The sequence below is a fragment of the Anopheles arabiensis genome, chromosome 2 (assembly GCF_016920715.1).
Source record: "Anopheles arabiensis isolate DONGOLA chromosome 2, AaraD3, whole genome shotgun sequence".
In the NCBI taxonomy this organism is placed as follows: domain Eukaryota; kingdom Metazoa; phylum Arthropoda; class Insecta; order Diptera; family Culicidae; genus Anopheles; species Anopheles arabiensis.
The window spans coordinates 109494008-109516091 of NC_053517.1; the positions used below are offsets into that span (position 1 = coordinate 109494008).

At 46.7% G+C, this 22084-nt stretch overlaps 2 protein-coding genes and 1 long non-coding RNA gene across 4 annotated transcripts in view; 1 reads left to right on the forward strand and 2 right to left on the reverse strand.

Annotated features, from left to right (window-relative positions):
- The window catches only part of LOC120908359 (lachesin), a 31790-nt gene that overhangs the window by 4313 nt on the left and 5393 nt on the right, over positions 1 to 22084 (forward strand). The gene's annotated exons all lie outside the window — the stretch shown is intronic.
- LOC120908361 lies at positions 10337 to 10831 on the reverse strand. The gene is made up of 3 exons (XR_005741128.1): positions 10738 to 10831; positions 10646 to 10653; positions 10337 to 10580 (listed from the first exon to the last, which is right to left on the reverse strand). It is a non-coding gene; the product is annotated as an uncharacterized LOC120908361 (long non-coding RNA).
- Positions 13822 to 21590, reverse strand: LOC120908358. Its single transcript, XM_040319278.1, has 3 exons — positions 21337 to 21590; positions 21146 to 21249; positions 13822 to 18374 (listed from the first exon to the last, which is right to left on the reverse strand). The coding sequence occupies exon 3, from the start codon at positions 17990 to 17992 to the stop codon at positions 16739 to 16741; it is 1254 nt and encodes a 417-aa protein (XP_040175212.1). The 5' UTR covers positions 17993 to 18374; positions 21146 to 21249; positions 21337 to 21590; the 3' UTR covers positions 13822 to 16738.

The window sequence follows — 22084 nt, forward strand, 5'->3', positions numbered from 1 at the left end:
TCACGCATTACAAACCTGTGCCGGAGCGGCCTAACCGTCTGGGGCCCAGTTGAGACACTAAAAAAGGGGGATTGTTTCCAGTTACAATAGTAGATCACCACCAGTGTGTGTGTGTGTGTGCTGCTGCAACAAGTACACCCGCGCTTTCGAATTTCCATCTTCACATCCGGGCTTTGCATTCTTTGCAGTGAAAAGAAAACTCCACTTCTTTTGGCCTACCGGCTATGCTTTATACCGCGAATGGTTGCTCGAGTTTGGAATAAATTCGTTCCGCTGGGTCGATGTTTTGGTTGTGTGCAATTATCTCACATCCCACCCAATATTCCTTCGAAGGGCGAAAATGTGGCCAAGTTGCAGCTTTTTTTTGTTGCACACAAAGGCGAAAGTAAATATGTTTCTAATTTCCGCCGTGAAACAAAAAGCAAACAAAAAACAAAAGGGGAAATTGATACGCTACCGAGAAGAAGGGGGGGGGGAAGTCTGAAGACTAACAGTAGCAACAACAAAGGAAGGAAAGACCGGTGCACCGGTTCTCATGCATGCATGCAAAACTTGGGGTGGTGGCGGCGGTGGTATACTATGCTATGAATTATGCAAAATATAAAACCGGGGGAAAGTGTTTGCAGTGTTTGGGCGAAAATTCAATCGAGATATTCGAGAAGCTCGGTCTCTCCCTCTCGGTCCAATGTTTTTTTTTCTTCCGGGAAACGATCCGGTTGTGCAAAATTGTTATTATTGCCATTTTCGAAGCAATTATCAAACAGAATCGTTTTTAGCGTTCTTTCTATCGAAAGTTCGGTTACAGCACGCTATTACAAACCATTCTGAAAAAGAAAATTGGAAAATTAATTATAAATAGAAACGCTCAAAATATTAAAAATATTTACATCTATTAAAATATTCACCTTTGTATCAGTTCCACCTTGTAGAAGCAGCTTTTTCAATTGGATTGGGTATTTATGAGTCTTTTCAGAGCGTTCAGGCTTGGTCGAATCAATTTACACCACCTTCCCTAGAGTGCATTTTGTGTGTGTGTGTTTTGCCATGCTGTCTGTCCTCCACGAAAGTCTAAGGGAAGGGAGAGAAAAAAAATTAACACATTCCTCCTCCTCCTCCTCCCCAGCGCTAAACGATTTGTTATGAAACATAATTCTTCTCTCCTACTCGCGTGTGTGTGTGTCGTCTCCCCACTGTGCGTAAACCTCTGATCTTCGGAAGGCTTTTATGCTACATTATGACACACCAATGACTCCAGTGGCGGACACGTCGTTTTCCACCCCCCAAAAGCGATCTAATCCGTCGTAAAAGTAAGTCACCGCCGTTTTATAACCCCCAGCCGGCGCGAGAGAGCCAAAGATCTTATTGTGTTCTGGTTGTACCGTTGCTGCTGCTGCTGCTGGAGAGTTAGAAAAATATTATTTATTACCTTCCCCAAACCCGGTGGTAGTAGATACACACACGCCCGCGTGCCAGGGTCAAAACAAGAACACGCCCGCATCAACAACGCCTCCTCCTCGCCTATGCATATATGGAAATGAGCGCAACACACGCTCTAGAGGGGAAGGCCTGGTGGTAGGTAGTGTGGTGGACATGGGGGCTTCTAACATGTTTAAATATTCTAACTTTCACCGTTTTATTCCTCCTCCTGTATGTGCGGGCCTGTAAAACCGAACTCTGATCGCTATGTTGTTTCCCTTAGCAACGCACACGCTCACACACCATAGTCCTTTACTCGTTGTCCTCGTGCTACCTTTTCAAAGGCGCTACAAGAAGGTGGAAGGTGCTACAAATCAAGTTCTCTGGTGTTTGGCTTTTTACTTGATTTTATTCCTCTCTTCGTTGCGCGCTTCTACTCCACCAAAGGAAGCCAAGCTGCCCCGAGATTTTCCCGTCGAACGTCGTGTTAGTGATCCAGCGTCGAGCGATCGTTTCGCTGTGTTGGTTCGTTTCCACGCTTGTGTTGACCCTTCCTGCGGGGCAGCGGGACGGGAAGTTGTTCCTGCGCTGCTGCAACAATGCACAAACCGGTTTGCTTCATTCAGGTTTTAGGAAAACGCGCGCCACCCTATGCAAGCCGTGCCGTGCGCGCGCGCTCGTGTAGCTGACACAGAATGGGGATCTTTCGGGGGGAGCACTGCAACTGTGCTCCTTCGTGGCACGATTGCAGCGCAATTGCAACCTCCTCTCAAGATCAAGTACTCGCAAAATGCCCCCAAAGACTGCTTTCGCGCCATTTCGCACCAAAACGATTGGGAAGGAAATGGGGCGGCCTGTTTCCTTGTTTGGGCAAGGCAGAACGGACAGAACTGGCGGCGGGTAGAATTGTTTATGCTGTGGTGCGTTTAGGGACAGATACATCGATCGATCGATCGATCGAACGGGTCAAAATTTGATGTAATGCTTCTCCTCGTTCTTTCGGCAGAGGAGATCTCCTGAGGTCGTGTGGGAGACCTCACCTTTTTGGTGATTAATGATTTCATCCGCCGTCAACGGTTCCATAATTCTGTTCCCACTTTCTTCGTCCATTGTAGCAAGAAGCGCACCACATCTCCATAGAAGAATAGCTAAAGCTTCTTCACTAAGTAAAAGAACTTATCCTCCCATAAACGACAAGAGATGTTCCGGGGAATGGGGCGTTAGATAAATAGACGTTAATTTGAAACCCCACCCTTGTTTCGGGGGGACACAAACACACACAACAAACTGACTGCTGCACCCAGGAACACCGAAGGTCATCAAGATTTCGGCAGGAGCTTCGGTGTGTGCTCATTAAATGATAATTACGGGAAGGGAGAAGTCGTCGTCGTCGTCGTCGTTGTTGCCTTTTACCTTGATTAGATTCTTGCTTCTTGCGTCGTACGCTCACGCTCTTGTTACAGGTTCAATAAACCGCGGTCCCATGATGGAACAAGCGCGTCTATTGGCAATACAGCGTGTGTCACTTCACTTGAACCATTGGTGCAAGTATCGAAAACTTCACTTCCAATAAGATATCCTCACTATTAACGCCACAACAAAGAAATCGTATCTTTGTTCCATCGTTGCAAGATCTTTGGCTCCAATGGCGTCGGGGTTTCTTCTACCATTGCGTGACGCCAGCCAACAGAAATTAGCTTCCAATGGTGGAAAAAAAAAACACTCGCAAAGCCAGCCAGCCAGTATAACGGTTCGAACAGGGCTCTTCCCTGTTGTCGATCGCAACATCATCATCATCTTCCTGCAATTATATTACCGGCTGCATAAGATGCAAATTAGATCCACCGTGAAGAGCAGTGATAACTGCCAACTCCACACAGCAGCCACCTTTCCTTCTCTTCTGCCACACCATTAGGGATGATGATCGCTGGATCGCAGGCCCTACAACCGCCGTTGCGTTCTTTGCGGGTAGAAGATGTCCCTAAAGTTGCGTGAAGCGAAGCAAAGTCGTGAACTCGTGGGCCTGTGTCTGTGTGTCTGTGTGTGGAAGTGTGGATTATAATTCAATCGATTAGCTTCCCGGTTTTTTGTGTTTAGGTTTTGCGGTTTCACGGCCGTATCGAAGCCGGCTCCAACGGGATTTTCCCGTCCATCCATCCATTCTTCGATTGTGCTTCGATCGGCGGCTGATATCTTCTCCCTCGCCTAGATCTCTGCGGTTCAATAGATTAACCCAGCGGACTGGCTGACGGACGGAGGTTGTGGAACGGGGAGTTGTGTGGAGTTGCAATCAAATCACCGTTGGACGCGCGCGGTTCTCCCTATCTCTCCTTCTCCTAGCTTCCCGCTTCCAACGCGACAACAACGATGCGCGTTCGTTCGAGCGCGCTTGCTTTGCTGCACCAGCGCAGGTCGATGACTTCTAACCGATGATGATGATGATGGGGAGGGGGGGGGGGGAGAGAAGGGTTTTCGTTATACACGAGGGCTTCGATTTCTAGCTTTTGCCCCCCGGAACACCCCCACCACCCTACAGGAGAAGGCCTCCACCTTTTCTCATTGTTTTGGAGAAGAACGCGCGAGAGTTGTGCGCGAGAAGAGATGCACAAAACCCAGTGGCGCACAAAACCCGCTTGCGCTTGGGATGTTGCGCCGCCAAAGAACATGGCTCCATTGTGTGTGCAGTTTATGTTGTGTTGTGCATTCTATTCGACGCGACCGCGCCGGCATTGCCAAGCCCAGTTTTTCTTCTTTCTCTGTCCCACAGTCTTTTTTTCCAGTAACGGGTGCCAATTATTGCGCGAGATGGGGGCACATAAATTTAATAGCAACCAGGCAACAGCCCATCTGACGCGCGCGTTGTTGTACCAGCTCCAAACTCAGATCGATCGCGTCAATCAACTTTGCTCCCCAATTTCGGAGGTTAGGTTCAAATTTATCTCCGACAGCGCGCAAGGGCTTACCAAACGGTGATGCACAGGTCGCTTTGTGTGGAGCCCAGGGACAAAACGGTGCAAGAAATGTTTTAAATTTAACTTTATTGCCCATAATGTGTTGGTGCGCCCATCGTTGTCGTCATCATCATCATGAGGCGTCGTGACACGCCCGGAAGCAGTGTCGAATCGTGTGTAATGTTACCTAACGAACGACGAAACGTGTCGCACTGAAAGTGTCATGTCTGTGTGATCATCATGTACACGGTAAATAGCTCTTTCTTCGATGTCTCTCTCTGCTTCTCTCGCTCGATCGTGCACCCGCGTATCTCGATGATCGATTGTAAAATAAACAAACGCAATCGGGGCTAGGGCACGATAGATCGATCTATGTGTGTGTGTGTGTGTGTGTGTGTGTGGGCTAGTTACGGGAATGTAACGGAATGACGCCCTCAGTGTTTCCCCCGTAGACTTGTTTGCCATACAAGTGAGTCTCTAGGAACTGCTTACGATTCTAGCTTACGATGCGTAACGATAACCTTTCTGTCGTTCTACCCTCAAACCACGCCACCTTCTACCACGTTCCTACAAGAAACGAACGATGGCAGAGCGTGAGCTCACTCACCAACCAAGTAGGCCTCGCGATCGTGAGCGTTGGCTGGTGGTGGCGTTGGCTTTTCTCAACATAATTGCACCAATTAAGTGGCCTTCTTTTCCTCTTTGTTGCTGAGTACAAGCAACACAAACACACAGAGAGAAGACACTGGATGATGATCAACACTTGGGTTTGGAAAAGATTCTACACACACACACACACCGACATGCTGCGGCCTTAGAGTTTGGGGAAGTTAGGTTAGGTCGTACTAAAGTAATCGCCGGGGGCATACGATCCAAATGGTCATTGGTCTGTAGATGGAACGATCTGATATCTCGCGTGCGCAACAAAATGACACATCTCTCCCCCCAAAGCAAAACTCTGCTGTTTGTGGAGAGACCACCGTCCGACCGGGCTTGTGATGTGTCTCCAAGCGGGGTCGGTCTTTGCGGGTCGCCACACCAAGAGGGCAAGAGCATTATTATTTAGTCAACCATTATGGTCGCAGATGATGGTCGGTCTTTGAAGGCGGCCGTCTACGCGACCCGCTTTACAGAGAGAGAGAGAGGGGAAAGAAGTGCGTGCGGGCAGATGACATTAATCGGGGTGACATTAATAGATCGAGAAAAATAAATACCCCTTCAGACAACGACAACGACGATGATGATGACAGTGTAAATGGACAGAAGATCAACAATCAATTTGCAACGCGTTATTGGGCGAAAGAGGTTTAGTGCAATCGGTATTGGGCAGCGTTTGTAACTGTGGTGTATCACTGTTGTTCCGATCTGTGTTTGGCCGTTCTTTGCTTTTTGATGGTCCAATTTCTCTTCGTTTTGGAGCACTTTGTCTTTGGGTTTTGATAACAAGCACGACAAGCCGTGCGCTTCGAACAAGTAATTAGCGCAAACTCAGCTAAAGGGCTCCCGCTCCCTGTTCCAGTTTTCCCACAAAGATGAAAATACACCCATAATGCCGACGGCGGTTTGGGGTCAGTTTGATGAGTGTGCGTTTGCACTGAAATTAAATAGAACGCACAAAACCACCCACCTTCAAGCTCACGATCATGATGATAATGCTACTAGTAATCGGAACAGATTAGTTGCCTTTTTTTGAGAAAACGAGGCTTAATGCCGGGGGAACTTTGGGGCGGCTGACTCCACTGAGAGGAAGAGGAAAATTGGGCTACGGGAACCAAGATGAGCGGCATATTGTTGCTGTACTCTACTGTAAGCTCCAGGTTTTTTGTTCGGTTCGTTTCGTTTGGGAAGAAAAAGCTAGCAAAGCTAATATATTCAACACTTTCTAGTCTAGTCGACTGCTTACTGCTGCTACTGCTGCAGGCAAGTGCAGCGAACGATTTATCCCGTTCGCATTCAGTTTTTTGCTCTATTTTGCAAAAATAAAAGAGAAAATAGTACCACTAAAAGGGAACCAAGTACACACACCCAGTATTGTGCGGCCTTTTTGTGCCACTTATGCTAATCTACGGTTGTGCTGTATATAGTTGCCCAAACTCTGCACTGTGAGTGCATCATTTCCATAGAAAGCACCGACAAAGATATCACAGCGCTCACAATAGAGGGAAACGCTTGTTTCAAGAATAATTTGCTCTGATTTATTTACTGTGTACCCTGCGTGCCTGAATGTCTAAGACAGTTTAATGCTGAGTGGTGTGCGGTAACCGTTTGTTTTGAAGATATAAAACAAGAATTAATGAATGGCACTTTGTCATCATATCGTTATCGGTATGAAGACGACCTCATAACCATCCCAACTCGTCAACCATTTTATGCACCAATCTCCCGGGTTCAGGATATGCAAATAACAAAACCCCTTTTTCACCTCGCCCGAGAGTTACCGGAAATGGCCGTGAATTTGTCGCCATTGCACGGAGCTCTGGCCGCCGCCATTTGCCGGCAAATCACGCACACCCTGTCTCTCGTCTTTTCGTCCCTTTTTTTCTTGGTGACCTTATTACATTGTGCTGCTGCTGTGCTGTGTGTGTGTGTTAAAAACCTCCGACCAACCGACCGACCGACCAACCGACCGGAAAGCTCTCGAGAAGTGCATGATGCTGCCCTGCCGTGATTCGTTACGTATGATTGACATTGAATGTGTAGATAATTGCGTCCAAACGGTCACGATGAGAGAGCCGAGAGAGGGTTTCCTAACCTCAAACAGTCAAGCGATGTTGGTCTGCAATAAAAAGAGTAGAATGGTTAACAGAAATGGATCATGCCAGTACGGCATTGGTACCAGTTACAAGGGGGTTTCATCAATCCCTCAGGCCCGGGCCCTTTCTGTATGTGTGAATGTTAAATCCCTTGCATAGTCTGGACAATTGAATGCCAATTATCGTGTAACTAATATACTTGCCCCCAGTTTCACCGGTAACATGGGACGATCAAGTACCCTGCGACGGTTGGTCCCGTCCGTCGCGCAAAGATCGGCACAACGAGGATCCTCCCCTTCTACTCTCGCTAGCCTGGAGCGCCAGTTTCGCTTTACAAAAAGGATGGGCCAAGTGTGAACTTCATGAATCCGGATTCCTTCTATAGCCCAAGGAGGAGGAAGGTCTTAGCAAAACGGAGGGTTGCTGGTTCCTTCTCAAGTGTTCTACCCCGTTTCTTTGTGACGTTCTTTTCCCGCGTGCAGTTCACATTCCTCCAGGGACACACTCTTACGGGCAATTCTTCATGTGTGAGACCTTTAATCCCTTCACACACAGAGAGAGAGAACTCTCTTGGCTTTTCCAACGCGTTTTTGAGATTGGAAGCGGAAGTGAGTTGGATGAGCATCGACAACTGGTTGCAGTAGTGGCTGGTGGTATCTGTAACGGTGGTCACAATAAAAGTTTTATTAGGTTATCAAAATAGTTTTACTACCGTCGGCACTGTCTCTCTCCCTTTCTCCCTTCGCTACATCTAGATCATTGAGGTTGGTTCGGACATTGGCCATAAAAAAAACTAGGAAAGGGATATCATATGAACATAACGAACGAAGCTAGATTTTTACAGCACTCCAAGAGTCTATGGAGGGTAACCTCACAAAAAACCCTCACACACAATTCCCTTTCTTCTGGTCCTCAGCATACTCAACAGCGTGCTGTGCTGGTCGGTCACATCCAATCCGTTATTCGGACGACTTCCGGCCGAGCGGAAAATTAGCTATTCATAACAATTAATAACAAGTTAGCGGTGTATGGGACTGGCTTACCGACCGATGCCGCGGCACACGGGGACAGGGCCAAAAGAATTGAGAAATGATTTGCTGAAGCTACTGACGGCTAAATGATCCTCCGTGAAAAGGAACTAGGGGAACTTCTCTGCGCCTGCTTTGATTGTTCGCTGCAATAAACCGCCGCGTCAAGAGAAGCTGGAAAAAGGGGTGCTGAGCAGAGAACAGCGGGATCTAGCAGTCTGGTAAAAATATGGTTCCCTCCTCTCCCACTTCACCTACCACGGGAAAGTACCCCTTTTTTATCACCTTTTCCTTTTTCTCCCTTTCCGCGATGCACACAACTGCATAATACAATGCGTAATCCACTCACGGGCTAGAAACGCTCACGCACAGCAGCAGCTTCCCTTTTTCACAGTAGTTGCCATAATGGATGATTGGATTCGCTGCAGCAATAAAAAAAGGATTCTCCTATTCTCGTTACCCTTTGTGTGCGTGTGTGTTTTGCATAGTAGTGAGCTAATAAATTTGGTCCATAATGATGAAAATATGGCGACAACTTCAACAAGCATGTTGCGAAAACGGAGATCGTCGATCGCAAACAGATGGAAGATATGTGTGTATTGGACAGACGGTTCCTATGCGACATTAGACACGCCCTTTAGCATCGAAGGGGTAGGGTGAATGTAGAGAGGACCGTTGCGGCAACTGTTATTATTACTATTATTTGTCCAAACGTGTTCTTTATGCGTTTGCGTGTTCAAAGCTCACATATGCCGATCAGGACGCGATCGACCCGAAATGTGTTCCCCCTTTTTTGCAGAATTGTATAAATATTATTTTAGGATCGAATGCATCCGCCTCGACAGTTACCCGTCCTTAATGCCCCAGCTATAGAGCAGGGATCGATTTTTTGGGGTATTTTTTAAAAGGAAACTGCCGACGCGTTGTAACGAAATTGGAAATTCCAGGTGAAAGCCCATTTTCGTGTGTTTTCGGATGGTTTTTTGGGACTCTGGTCTCTGTTCCGACAGGGTAAAACGCACTGAACGTTATTTTTATTTGCCCAATCGTACCCATGATTTTCCCATTGCTCCGTTATCTATTTCGTCCTATTTGAGTTCGCTTTCGTACACTCTGCGGACGATTATTATTATTCCCTGATTGCGGAATGTTTATTTTGCTGGCTTCTCGGTACGGGTTTCCTCTCTCTCTCTCTTTTTGTTGTTGATATTTCCGTTATGACCCTGTACAACGAATGAAAAAAAAGAAAGGAAAATATACAGTAATGCAGCTAGAAATTGTGCATTCACAATGTCGTATGGCGTAGCAAAGGATCATTAGTTCAACTGCTACATCACTTACCTTCACCGCTGCACCGATTGCTGTGAGGGTAGATACACACAGTGGCCAAATCAGCATGAAGTAGGCAAAAAATGGTTGCATCCGCGACGCACAATAGATAGTTAATTGGAAGTTGCACTTTGAAGAGGAGAGAAGAGGACTCTCCCTGCTCTTTTACCCCGAGGACACCCCAACAGTGGCCGGCAAGCGAAGGATAAATTATCCATTTTTCATACCTCCACCCCTGTGTTCCAGGTGAATAAAGCGATGCAAAACCGCATTCGTCGTCCTGGCGTCACTGTCAATTGCTGTCATAAACATCGTCATGGCCCTTGGGCACCACTTTTTTTCTACCGCAGGGGTCGCAAAAATCAACCAAACGCAACGGCAGTAACGGATAGAGAAGAGGGGCAATATTTCGATCAAAATCGGTGCATTTTTTGTGGTAATACTGCAAAGGACATTTAAAAGAAGGTCCTGTTTATGTTCTACTCACACACACACATACAAACTCTCCCTCTCTTCCCCTTCGGCTTGTTACGAAGGAAAAATATGAAACCAATCCAAATAAACCCAAAATTCAAATGTGTGCTGCTTTATGTTGTGTGTAATCGTTTTATGGTCAGACAGACAGGGAGAGAATAAAACAACAAAAATGTTGGAACTTCGTCCTCCTCCTCCACGTCGGCCTTGTAATAACAATATCGGTGACCGTGACCGTCGTTGAGCGGTCCTGGAAGTTTATGGACTTTTAGGCTGGATGGAAGTAGAAAGTGTGTATAAATTTTCGTTCCAGAATGTTGTGTTTTGTTTTTGGCGGGGGATGGAGTATAGATCAGCATATATTGCCGCCCTTGCCGTACAATATTTCAGAAAGGTTTATTATCATTTTGGTGCCTTTTTTGCCATTTTATGACAGCCACACACGAGGACGAGACAACGTCGACAAGGAGAGGTCCTTAAATATTATTCCCGTACGTGGCTCCGAGTGTGTGTATCCAGCCAGTCAGGCAAATAGTCCCAAATTTACATAGAGTGTAGAGTGTGGAAGGTCTGTCCAGAGAGTCGAATTGATTGGATTTCCGACTAGTAGTACACGTTCTACGGATAAACTAACAAAAACCCTGATTGAAGGACCTCGCGCAGCCAACTCCTTCACTGTAGTGTGGTGGCTTACCTGTCGTTCTGAAAGGAAAGAGAAATAATGATGGCAAATGACTGACGTGGACTGCGTCTTCTTAAAGAAAAGAAAAAAAACCATGCACTCACCGGGAAAAGTAATGGCGACATCCGGACTAGACACGCTTTTAACCGTACGATTTGCCACGCAGACGCGTAACCAAGTGCTGCGGTTTGTTAGTTTGCCCGCGTGTATGGGTGTGTGTGTTTTTTGCTCCCCCTTTGAGGTTAGTTTATGTCTCTCGCCCTCCACCAACAACACGGCACGCTAGGATCGGCAGGGAGCAAAGTCCGCCGCCGCCAACTCTGATCGATGGTCCTGGAAGGTAGAATTTGACGCGTGGAAGAAAACATTTCATGCTCAAGTGAACCCTAGACACGCAACATTTCCTTCCCCTTTTCCAGGAAGATATGATAATTTCCACCGACAAATTTGAAGCTAACGCGACTGGATATGGATGGGGGATATGGGTGAGGAGGAATTGGACAGGAATTTCACTATCAAAAGTTCATCCAACCTGTGTGTGCGTGGGGTTCAAGTATCCACACCCTGTTTTGTTCAGAAACAAAAAACATCCTGGCGACGCTGTGCGCGGTGATGTTGGTGGTGGTGGTAATGGATAAATGGTGCGACTTTAATGTACCGTTGGGTGTCAAAACCCCATTTCCTGCTGGTCGCTGCTGCTCTGGAAACAGTTTAGATACTTTCTAATTAGCGGCGGTGAACAGAGCGTGTTAACTTGTTTTTTTGGGACCCGAAACCCCTATTTCAGGTGGGGAAAGTGTTGCTTCAAATTGATAACGAGCGAGACGGACACCGAGGAGACACTGACGGTTTCATGCGTATCCTTACCGGGCAGGATAATATGAAATGAAAACAACGCGTTAACATGCGTTTTTTTGTCACTTAAGAAGGGTTTTAGTTTGATTAAACAAAACAAAACTTTGCTGAATTAGTGTTGTACCGTTTTAGGGAATTTTGAGGACAGTTCGAAAATAGCCATGGGGAGGAGAAAACAATATGCACTCAACTCGTATCGAGATGCGCATCCTTATCCCCCTTCATAACGGCAATGAAATAAATCAATTAACATGGTTGTGACACATTGTCTTCTGGGTGGGCCCCAAACATGGTACCATCAGAGAGAAAGAGACGTGTTGCTAAGGACTGGCCCCTTAGGGCGTTCTGACCATGAAAACTCGTGGCGTACGATTTATTCATTCCCTCTCTGCTCCCTTGGGGGAAATGAAGAAAATTTCCGGAGTGCCGTCGTTTTGCTCTGTTGTGTCGAGAAGGGGGCTTGCTTTTAGTGCGAGACCGTTTTAGAGCGAGATTAACTTCGGTTGGCTAATCGGTCGTAAACGCAACGAGATAAGTGAATTAGTGACACTCGCTTTGATTCATTTTCCTAATGCAAACACGTGCTACTTGTGGGGGGAGAAGAAGGAAGAGAAAATGTACACTACGGGGATTAATAAAATAATATGCTTGTATGAATTATTACAAAACCAAACACCGAATAGAAGTGGTGTCGTTGTACAATCAATACTTTGCACAATTTCTTGCCCCTGCCCTGCCGTAGTCTTCTGGGTGTAGTAAAAAGCACCCCGCCCGGTAATAAACGTTCGTGTCTGACTCGATCGATGAAATCTTTTCCTGGAAATGTCGCAAAAAAATATGCCGGGACGCCCGCGCAGAAAATGAATAAATCATTCGTCCGTTACAACAAAAAAAGGAAACTTACAGCGAGGGAGTGCGAAGGTAGTTATTACTCGTGTTTGAAGTTTTACCACCATATTGTTATGAATATTTTATATGTCCTTTCGGGACAGCGTGTATATACATGGCCAGCAGCAGCAGACCGCTGCTCTTTATGCACTATCATTGCAATTAACGTTTCGATTATCGAGCGTCTGCAATCTGTATTGTCTGGACAGTGTGCAGTGGCATCGGGAGAAGAATGTCTCAATTTTCATGCGCTCTACTAATGCTTACTCATTTAATTCCCCTTTTCCATATTAAAGGAAGGAAGGAAGAACTATTTCCTTTTAGAGGGGGGAACCTTTGTTTAATCGTCGTCGTCGTGGCGTCATCTTCACGAAAATGGAATCTAAAAAAAAAGGGAAAATCAATATGACATTTTTTCCATCCGTGCTTCTTCGTCTACGTTGTAAGATGCGTAATAGATGAAGCACTCTCTCACACTCACACCCACATTCTACGTTCGGCGGTCTCCCTTTTCTCTAATTGAATTCTGGACAGCATGATAAAGTGCAGAATTGTCCTACCAATCCCCCTCAATGCGTTACTCCACCACCACCACCACCTTCACCACAGTATGATAATTGTAATTAATTAAAATTTCATTGCTTCGGTTCAAAAGCCCCGCACATCGAAGGACCGGGAGGGGGAGTTGGGAGCGTTGCGATGAGGTCAGTTGAAAATTGCACTTGCAACAAACTCACGCACTGCTACTGGGGTGTTCCCCGTTTTGGCTTGTCCCGTGAGTGGGCGTTTTCCGTGGTAGGGCGAACTCCTCTCCCTCCCCATACCAAAAAACAACCAGTACCACCCGGCGGCAACATAATCCCATCAAAGAACTGGCGCCAGCTGGTGGACGAACCGGCAACCGGCGAAATGGAAATATGTGTGTATGTGTGTGTGTTTACCTTTTTTGCCCCAACGATCACAAAAAAGGGAGCATAAAGAGTAGTAGGGAAAAGAGGAGCCTAGCCAAAGGGGATGGCTAACATGACAAAACTGCACCTGCTACTTTTACTGCAAATAAAAGCAGCAATACTGTACCTTCTGCCAGAGGCAGAGCGTGCGTGCGCGATATCCTTTTTTATGAACAGAACACAACAAAAAGCACCTCCCTCAACCTCGGTGAGTAATTTCCGCGCGCGCGTGTCCTTTTTCGCTTTTGCATTGTCTCGGTGCTGAAACGGTATGATTTATTTATTTATTTATTTATTTATTTATTTCATATATAAACCGACGGACCATCGTGTCTAATCGGCAACCTTATAATTAAATTAAGGAGCATATAAATAAACATCTAGTTATAAGCAAACATTACATGTGACGTAGACGCAATTTCTCCTTGAACGTGGAAGTAGACATACTAAAATCGAACAAATCTAACACTTCATTGAACTCGAGGGACATACGTATAATAGGGTGTCCCTGGCTATGGTTGTTGCGGGTACGCGGTACACGGAGATGGAAGTTGGATCTAAGAATCCGACAGGGAGCGAACAAATTGATGCTGGCTAGTAATGCCGGGGAATCGATCTCTCCGTTAAGGAGCCGAAATATGAAAAGGCATTGGGCGTTTTTACGTCGAGAGCAGAGTGGTTCAAGTCCGAGAAGCAGACACCGCTGATGGTAGGTGGGCCGAGCGTGGTGGGATTGCCATGGAAGGAGTCGAACCGCGTACCTGGTGAGTCTCCGTTGAATGGCTTCGAGGCGATTGATGTCACCAACGCCAAGCGGGCACCAGATCGGACAGCAGTACTCCAGGCACGACCTTACGATGGCACAGAAGATCGACTTGACGCACATGGGATCGGTAAACTCGCTACAGGTCCGCGTAATTAAACCAAGTAGCTGATTTCCCTTCGCAACAACGCTATCAATGTGAGGGCGAAATGACATCTTCTGATCGAGTAGCACCCCCAGATCACGGATACATGTCGTGCGAGCCAAAGCCGTGTTGAGCATAGTGTATGTAAACGTGATGGGGTGACGGGCTCTGCTAAATGATATACACTGGCATTTATCAGCACACACTTGGAGAGCGTTTCTGCTGCACCAGCTATCCAGATTCTCAAGGATCGTTTGAAGGCGTACACAGTCACTGTCGTTTCTAACTGGAGCGAATATTTTTACATCGTCGGCGTACATTAGGTGTTGGCCTGGCGGTAAAACGAAAGATAGATCATTTATATAGATGAGGAAGAGTAGCGGTCCCAAATTACTCCCTTGAGGCACACCGGAGGAGCTGGTGAAAGAGTGAGAACGATGAGATCCTATACTTATGTAGTACGAACGACCAGTTAAATATGAACGCAGCCAGGTGATGTGCCAGTCGAGGAAACCGAGTTTTTTTAGCTTCGAAAGTAGAATATCATGAGAAATACTATCGAACGCAGCCCTGAAGTCGATATATACTGCATCAACTTGAGTACCTCGATCCATGTTGTCGAAGCAGTAGCCAACAAATTCAGCAAGATTTGTGGTGGAAGATCTCCTTGGGAGAAATCCATGCTGACTAGGGCTCATATAGTTTTGAACTGCTGTGAGTAGCGGATTGTATAGAATGAGCTCAAACACCTTTGCACAAGCGCATAGGGATACAATGCCACGATAATTACTAGCATGAAGTCGACTGCCTTTTTTATGGATAGGAATCATTCGCGCGTGTTTCCAGGACTCAGGATACGTGCCACGCATAAGGGAATCATTAAATATTTTGGCAAGAATGGGTGCGAGTGATTGACGGCAGTGCTTCAATATGTATGCGGGAATATTGTCAGGTCCAGATGATGTAGATGGTTTTATATCGTTGAGTGTGCGCGCAATTAATGCTTCGTCAATTGTGGGTATAATAAAATCGATAGCATCCGATGGAGTATTGCGGGTGGCCTCTGCTAGTGTGTTAGGATTGTGAACAGGAAGGGTGAATGCATCAGCGAAACGATTGGCGAGAGTGTTGCAAATATCGGATGTATCGATACTAGTTTGGCCATTGTAGCTCATTGACGGAGGGATACTTCTTATATTGCGCCGTTTGTTCCAGAAGCTCCAGAACCGTGTCGGCTTGGAAAATAGCTGCCTTTCAGTACGGCGAATGAAGGAGCGGTAGAGCACACGATTATGTCGACGATAATTGTTCAGTGCATCGAAAAAAATTCTCCTATGCAGCGATGATCTCGTTCTACTGTAATCCGCGTAGGCTTTTGATTTTATTTTTTTCAACCGTCTTAAAGATGCATTAGACCAATCGGGGCCAGGCTTTCGTTGAGCAACAGGAACGCAGGAATTAATCGCTGAGCGCATAAAAACGCTAAAGCAATCGGTGGCTTCGTCGATAGTGGAAAAGTTGGAGCAGTCAAAATTACGGTCAAACGACACAATAAGGGCATTCATACGTTCCACATTCGTTTTGAAGAAATTTCTATTGACTGTACTGCGAGTGTGACTGTTGGTGGTGTGGGATAGTTGTACGGGATAATAAATCATCATATCCAATGAAGGATGATGAAAGTCCTCACTGAGAAGTGGAATACTACAGTGTGTTACGTATGGGAGGAAGTTCTCTAGAGCCGAAGTACCATTCACAGAGTGCAGAGGTGTGATTGAGTCGCACAAAATATTGGTTGCGGCAAGGTTTGCGAAGACCAGATCCAATTGACGCCCAGATTGATTTGCAATACCACTCAACTGAAATAATCCGGTACTATGCAACCCATCAACGAAATCGGTATTAGCCACGGAATTGCATAAAGGCGCATAATGCATGACAGAATAACATGGAGAGCAATCGGTGGCTTCTGATGTATTAGTCAGCTCCCATCTGATATCAGGTTTATTGAAATCTCCGAAGACGTATAATAAATCGCTCTCTTTGATGCGGCTTGAAATTTCACGTACACTATCATGTAAAGCGTTCATCACTGCGGGGTCATTCGCATGACTAGGCGGAATGTAAACAACGCCGATGTAAACAGAGACACCTGGCAGCAATGTTTTGATCCAAAGTTGTTCCAGTATGGTATTAGGCGATGCGATTTCACATGTCGGTATTGAAGAGGAACTTGCAATTAAAACACCCCCACCGCGTGAGAGGGCACTGTTGGAAAGATTCCTATCGCACCTGTAGATATGATAATGATCGTCAGTGAGGAGCGAAGAAGGTATTGACTGAGTAAGCCAAGTCTCGGTAAGAATGATAAAATCATATTCAGATTCTGATAGCGCCAGGCGAAGATTTGTAGTTTTCGTTCGTAGACCACGTACATTTTGGTAGTAGATAGAGAGACTGGGATGAGCTGAACGAGGTGCATCGCCGGATGCGGTGCAAGATTGCTATTCATCCGACGGGCCAGCGTCAGCAGATTCATCAGTCCGTTTAGCGTTTCGCTTCGGTCGTTTTTTAGGAGCGGCTAAGCATTCGGGAGGTGACCTAGTAGGTGTGGTAGTAACAAGCATTCGCTCATTAAGGTCAAGATGTGGTTCGTTTGTAAACAAAGCTGCGTCTGTAGTGGTCATGGCAGGTGAGGAAATCGTAACGGGCTGTGCGAGCGTATCTGTTGTAGTAGTTGGCATCGCGGCACTCCCTCCAGAATGTGAGAGAGGATTATGATAAGTGTCGGTAGCGGGAGTAACGTTTTGATCGAGCATCGAATTTGTTTCAGTTGTTGCACAGGTATTAGTGTTATAATTATTGGTCCGATAGTCACGGAACTCTCGGTAGGTAAGAGCAGAGGGCCATGTGTTAGGTGAGAGAGCCTTGTTGCGTAAAGTGGCTGGTATGCCCACCTTAAATGAGATAAATGAGAGTGTACTAGTGTCGGCACCAAGCTTCGTCAAACGGTGTACAAACACATCCCGCTTATCGAGTGCTAGCCGTACTTGTACCATGAGAGAAATCTGCTCAGTGGTAACCGATGGGGAGAAACGCGTAAAGAATAGCCACATTCGCGTATCGGTGTGTGGGATGGTGTCTAGTGTGTCAGAATCGAGCGGCGATCCCGATCCTCTGAGTAGTGGTGTTTGCGGGTTGTAAACTGGTGGCATATTGGTGAAGGATGACGGTTCGTTCGCACTCACACTAAGAGAAGCGGCTAATGATGGATACTGTTGTAGTGTGGGTGTAATAGTACCGGGGATATTTTTGACCACTGAATTAAACAATTTAGGCGCTGAATTGTGATGAATGGGCCGTTGAGACGGTAAATCGGTGGCGGCATGCGTCGATCGCAAGCAGGAACGGATCTCCGCCTTTAAAACTTCCAGAAGCTCTAACTTAATAGCTGTGGTATGCTGTGACAGCTCACTACGGAGGCCCGCTTTAAGGTCGGCTATGCTGGACAGTAGGTCGACAGAAGTGTGAGTGTACGGGGTGGATGACCTCAACACGGCCGTACGCGGATCCTTGTGAAACTTTACACAGGCTTTACAGGCCCAAAAAAGTTGTGCACAGGACTCTATAGTAGCGGAAAGTTCCTCAGAAAGTCCGCTGCATGAGAAGTGAAACTCAGAGTTGCACCAACCCTGGCATTTCACAATGCGATCAGCAGCTACGATGTCGTTAGCGCAGGCGGAACAAATACCAGCCATTGCTTTGTGGATGAGCGATTGATTGTGATGTTGAAGCGACGTAATGATTGTGGGCCGGAAAACGTTTCCAGGTGATTGACGGTGAATAATCCAGTTGTTAAACAAAACCAGGCAATGAAGTCACCTACACCAGCAACAAGTTCAGCAAAGATACAGGTTTTCTCGGAATAATATTGAAAATAGTCGGAGCGCAGAGAACCTTCGACCAGTCACAGTGACGTTTGGAGTGAGAGTGATATCGATGATATCGTTCCTCCTTTCGTTCGTTTCGCTCGTGTTCTTGATTTCATTTCCGGTGCATGATTTCACTCCTCCGCACCCGCCGCGTGTCGAGTGCACGACGAAATAGGACGAACAATTTATGTCCCGCAAACATAAAACGCTGGAAAAAGAAAAGAAATCAAGCGTAAATATTCGGTCGATTGGTTATAATTTTTATCTGCGCGCAAGGGTTAGGGAGTAGTAGTAGTAGCAGCTTGGTTTGTTTGTGGTTTTGTGGGTTTGGACATTTAACAAAAACATAAACGTTATATTTTTCCATTAAGCAATAAAGTATAAAATTTAATACCCCACTATACAACGTAAATCGTAACCAGTAAGTGTCAAATGACTCCGTTCAGGTCGTCCAGGGGAGCTGTTAAGCGGTAGTAATCTGTTTCCCTCCCGGCAGACGTTTGGGAATGGTTATTTGATCGAATGATTTTGTCTGTTTGCATCGTTTTCTATGTTTGACCGTTAACGTATCGAACGCGCGGAGTGGAAATGCAATCCCTGATCCATGTACAAACAGTATTTGAGTTTCCATTTGGATTTCCATCAAAACCGTTTCTACCGACCCAACCCGTATATACACGAACATCACCAACCCTGGCCAACGGAAGTCACAAGCCCCCGCCGTTGGTACCAATCCGAAGTGGCAATGTTGACACACGGTGGTGGCGCACGCTTTGCATTTCTTTTTCCCCGTTTGTTGGGGGATGGTTTGTCCCTCTAGGTGTAGGACGCTTTGTGCGACATATGCTGGTGGTTTGTAGCACCGTTTTTTTTTTGTTGTTGTCAACCCGGTATCCCGGTTGCAAGGCGCGAAAAACTCATCCCCCGCCTGAGCACAACGTGTGTGTGTTTGGTCATTGGGACGGGCGGACAAACGGAAGAGAGAAAACGCGCGTCCGGCTGCCTTCATCATCCCGGGGCATGTGCCCGAGTGAAATCGAACGAGGGATATACGGGAATTGACAACGACAAAACGGCGCTGTGCGCTTGTCCTTACTACTTCACACACAGCGGGGTGGTAAAGTAGCGACTGTCAGGACAGCTAATTTATGAGCGAACACACGCTTTCAAAAACCTACCCAAAACAGCCCGAGATTTCCGACCCCGAGAGTAATGTGATTTCAATGACACACGGGCCAGGATTTACCTTTCCCTTTTCACAGAGGAGAGTGTGATGTGTCACCCGGTTAAAAGTCGTTAAAATTGTCAAACTACTGCCGTGTTTGGGCATTGTCCTTGCCCTTGTACACGTCGTCCGTGCATGAGGTTATGTTTCGTGGGATGTGAAATACCAATCGAACCTCCTTTCCCTTTCGAACCCCCGGGGACGACGTTGAGCGTAAATGGAGAAAGGTACAAGAGAACCGTCGAATATGCTTTCGCACGTATCCGGTGCTCGCTCGTGTGTGTAGTGTGTGTGCCGGCGAGAAAGGTATGGGGTTGCAGATGCAGAATCGAGACGAGGAGAGTCAATCGGTGACACAATCCTTTGCAATACCGAGGGCACTGCATAGCGCGCTCTCCTAACTGGTGATGTGTCCTTTCACTCCGCCCTTCCGGTTAGGGCATTCCGGAGCTCGTTCGGAAGGGAGGGAGGGCGATAGAGATGTAAGGGTGTGGCTTCCGGTGTGCATGTTGCCATTAGCTTATCAATCAGGAAAGTGCGAGCTCTTGTCGAGGTTTTTAGAGGGGGCTTTTTTACCGATGTGTCCTTTTTTGCTTCCGGGCGTTTTGAAGAAGAGCGCCAATGAAGGGATTGCGATCTGTTGGTGAAAAAACATTTAAAAAAATAAACAGAGACCTATAATGAAGACAAATACTAACGTATCATACTACCTCTGTTTCAATGCAAATTTTCACTTGCGAAACGCTCCATTCTTCCGTATCACCATCGACCTCCATACATGCCATTTCCGGTTATTTTGCTCGGTGAACTAAAAATCGTACACTCTAGATAAAGTGCGCTTTACAAACGACAGTGCACCGTCACCACACACACACACAACAGTGTATCTAGGTTTCCATTTCCTGACAGCCATGGTGCCTGAAGTGCCAGGGAGTGTGAGCGCATCCATGCGCATCCGAAAAATGCACCACCAATGCACCAACCAGTGGAAATGGTGGAAACAGTTGGTGACAAAATAATCTTTAAATAATTAGCTGACGCGTTTTTCTAACGGTTCCAGCCCACTGTTGGAAGTGTGCCTGCATTCGGCTTGCATACGCACAAATGCTGCTAATGAGCAATGCATTTGTCTGCCCAACCCCGGGCGAAACGGAAGAGACCCCAGGAGACCCATGTCACCACACCAGGCACACACACCACAGCTGACAGTGCGTGTTTGCAGGCAGACAATGAAGCGACAAATTGAGTTTCACATTCTGATGCTATTTAGGTCTTAACGAGATATTGGTGTTGGTGTCCCGGATTTGGATCAGTAATAGGTTCTCGCTTTTCGCTAGCTTTCCGGTTCCATAGTGCGCCCATCTGGTGGAGCTAGGGGTACGGAAAGAATCGTACGTTGCAGCTTTATTTGACTTCAAACTTCAAACGAATAAAAACTGTAATCGTTGAGGCCGCACCCACCAGCAGCAGCATTGCCATCGGCCACCAATTAACGGTTACTTTGGCTGGATGAAAGCGAAACTCGCAACTGCAGCAGCTGCCTGCCAATTCCCTAATCGAGTTCGTTAATTCCACCATCGAAACCTATCATTACACATCCACACTCTGCTTCCAGTGTGCTGTATGGCGCTTGCATGTTATGACAGGCCCACATTTAATGCCCCGAGAGGATCGACACTGATGTTGTGCGCACAAAAACCCAGAATTGTAGGACTCCGCCCTTAATAAGAGTTGGCAAAAAAAGTGATACATACCCGAATCCGGGTGTGTTCGACTTTTCTAAGTACCGTATTGCTATTGGAGTGTGTATAATCGCATACGTTCAGTTCGATTGTTGAAAGAACCTTTTTATGTGGACCTTAAAAAAAGACAGAAAGAACAGATGAAAGCGAATGCATCTCTCGAACGCCATAGTTTGTTAAAAAGGAAACAATAGAAAACTTACTTCACCGACCCTCTTGTGCTTGTTTCGCTCCAGCAAATCCTTAATAAACCAAACAACTTTCACTATCCGGCTGTGCATCGTAAGCCGGCCGGCTGGAAAGAGGTAGCGTTATAAGTGGATTAAATCCCAGACACCACCAGAGGCCGACGATGGTCCCGAAGGCTCCGTCCTATGCACCATATCCAGACCATGGCTCGACAGATAGGGATGATTCGGACGGGATGAGAGAAAGGATCGCATCCTTTTGGGACAGATAATTGTCACACAGGGCGCGCCGCCGCCACCACCGCCGAATGCAGTTGTGATGCTCATCCGTCACGAACCGTATTAGTGCGCACGATGGCACAATCCGCTTACCGCTGGCAATATCTCACCAGAACACGCGAGCCCCCGTACCAGTCACGTTGGCGGCTGTTGACAAAACAATGCGGAAAAGCAACGCTTCGCTAAGTTCCAGCTGTCACACAACTTCCGCTTCGGAAATCAAACACAATACTACTACTGCTGGCATGGGTTCGGGAGATGGTGAAGGGATCGTGGACTACTTGATTGCTGCCCGACTTGGTGACGGTTGCTGGGGGATGTTCGCTAGCAGTGCGATAGTTCCACTTCACCTACGAATCTGCATTCGGGAACTGGACTGTGTCTGCTGTGATCACGCATATTCCGAGACAATAATGAGCTAAAGCCGACACTTACCTGTGAACCGTAACCTGCGTCCCTTCGCTTAATGACACTACCAACAACT

Bases quoted from the DNA above. Each gene is read 5' to 3' on its own strand.
- LOC120908358 (XM_040319278.1), bottom strand. From the start codon at position 17,992: ATGGCTGGTATTTGTTCCGCCTGCGCTAACGACATCGTAGCTGCTGAT.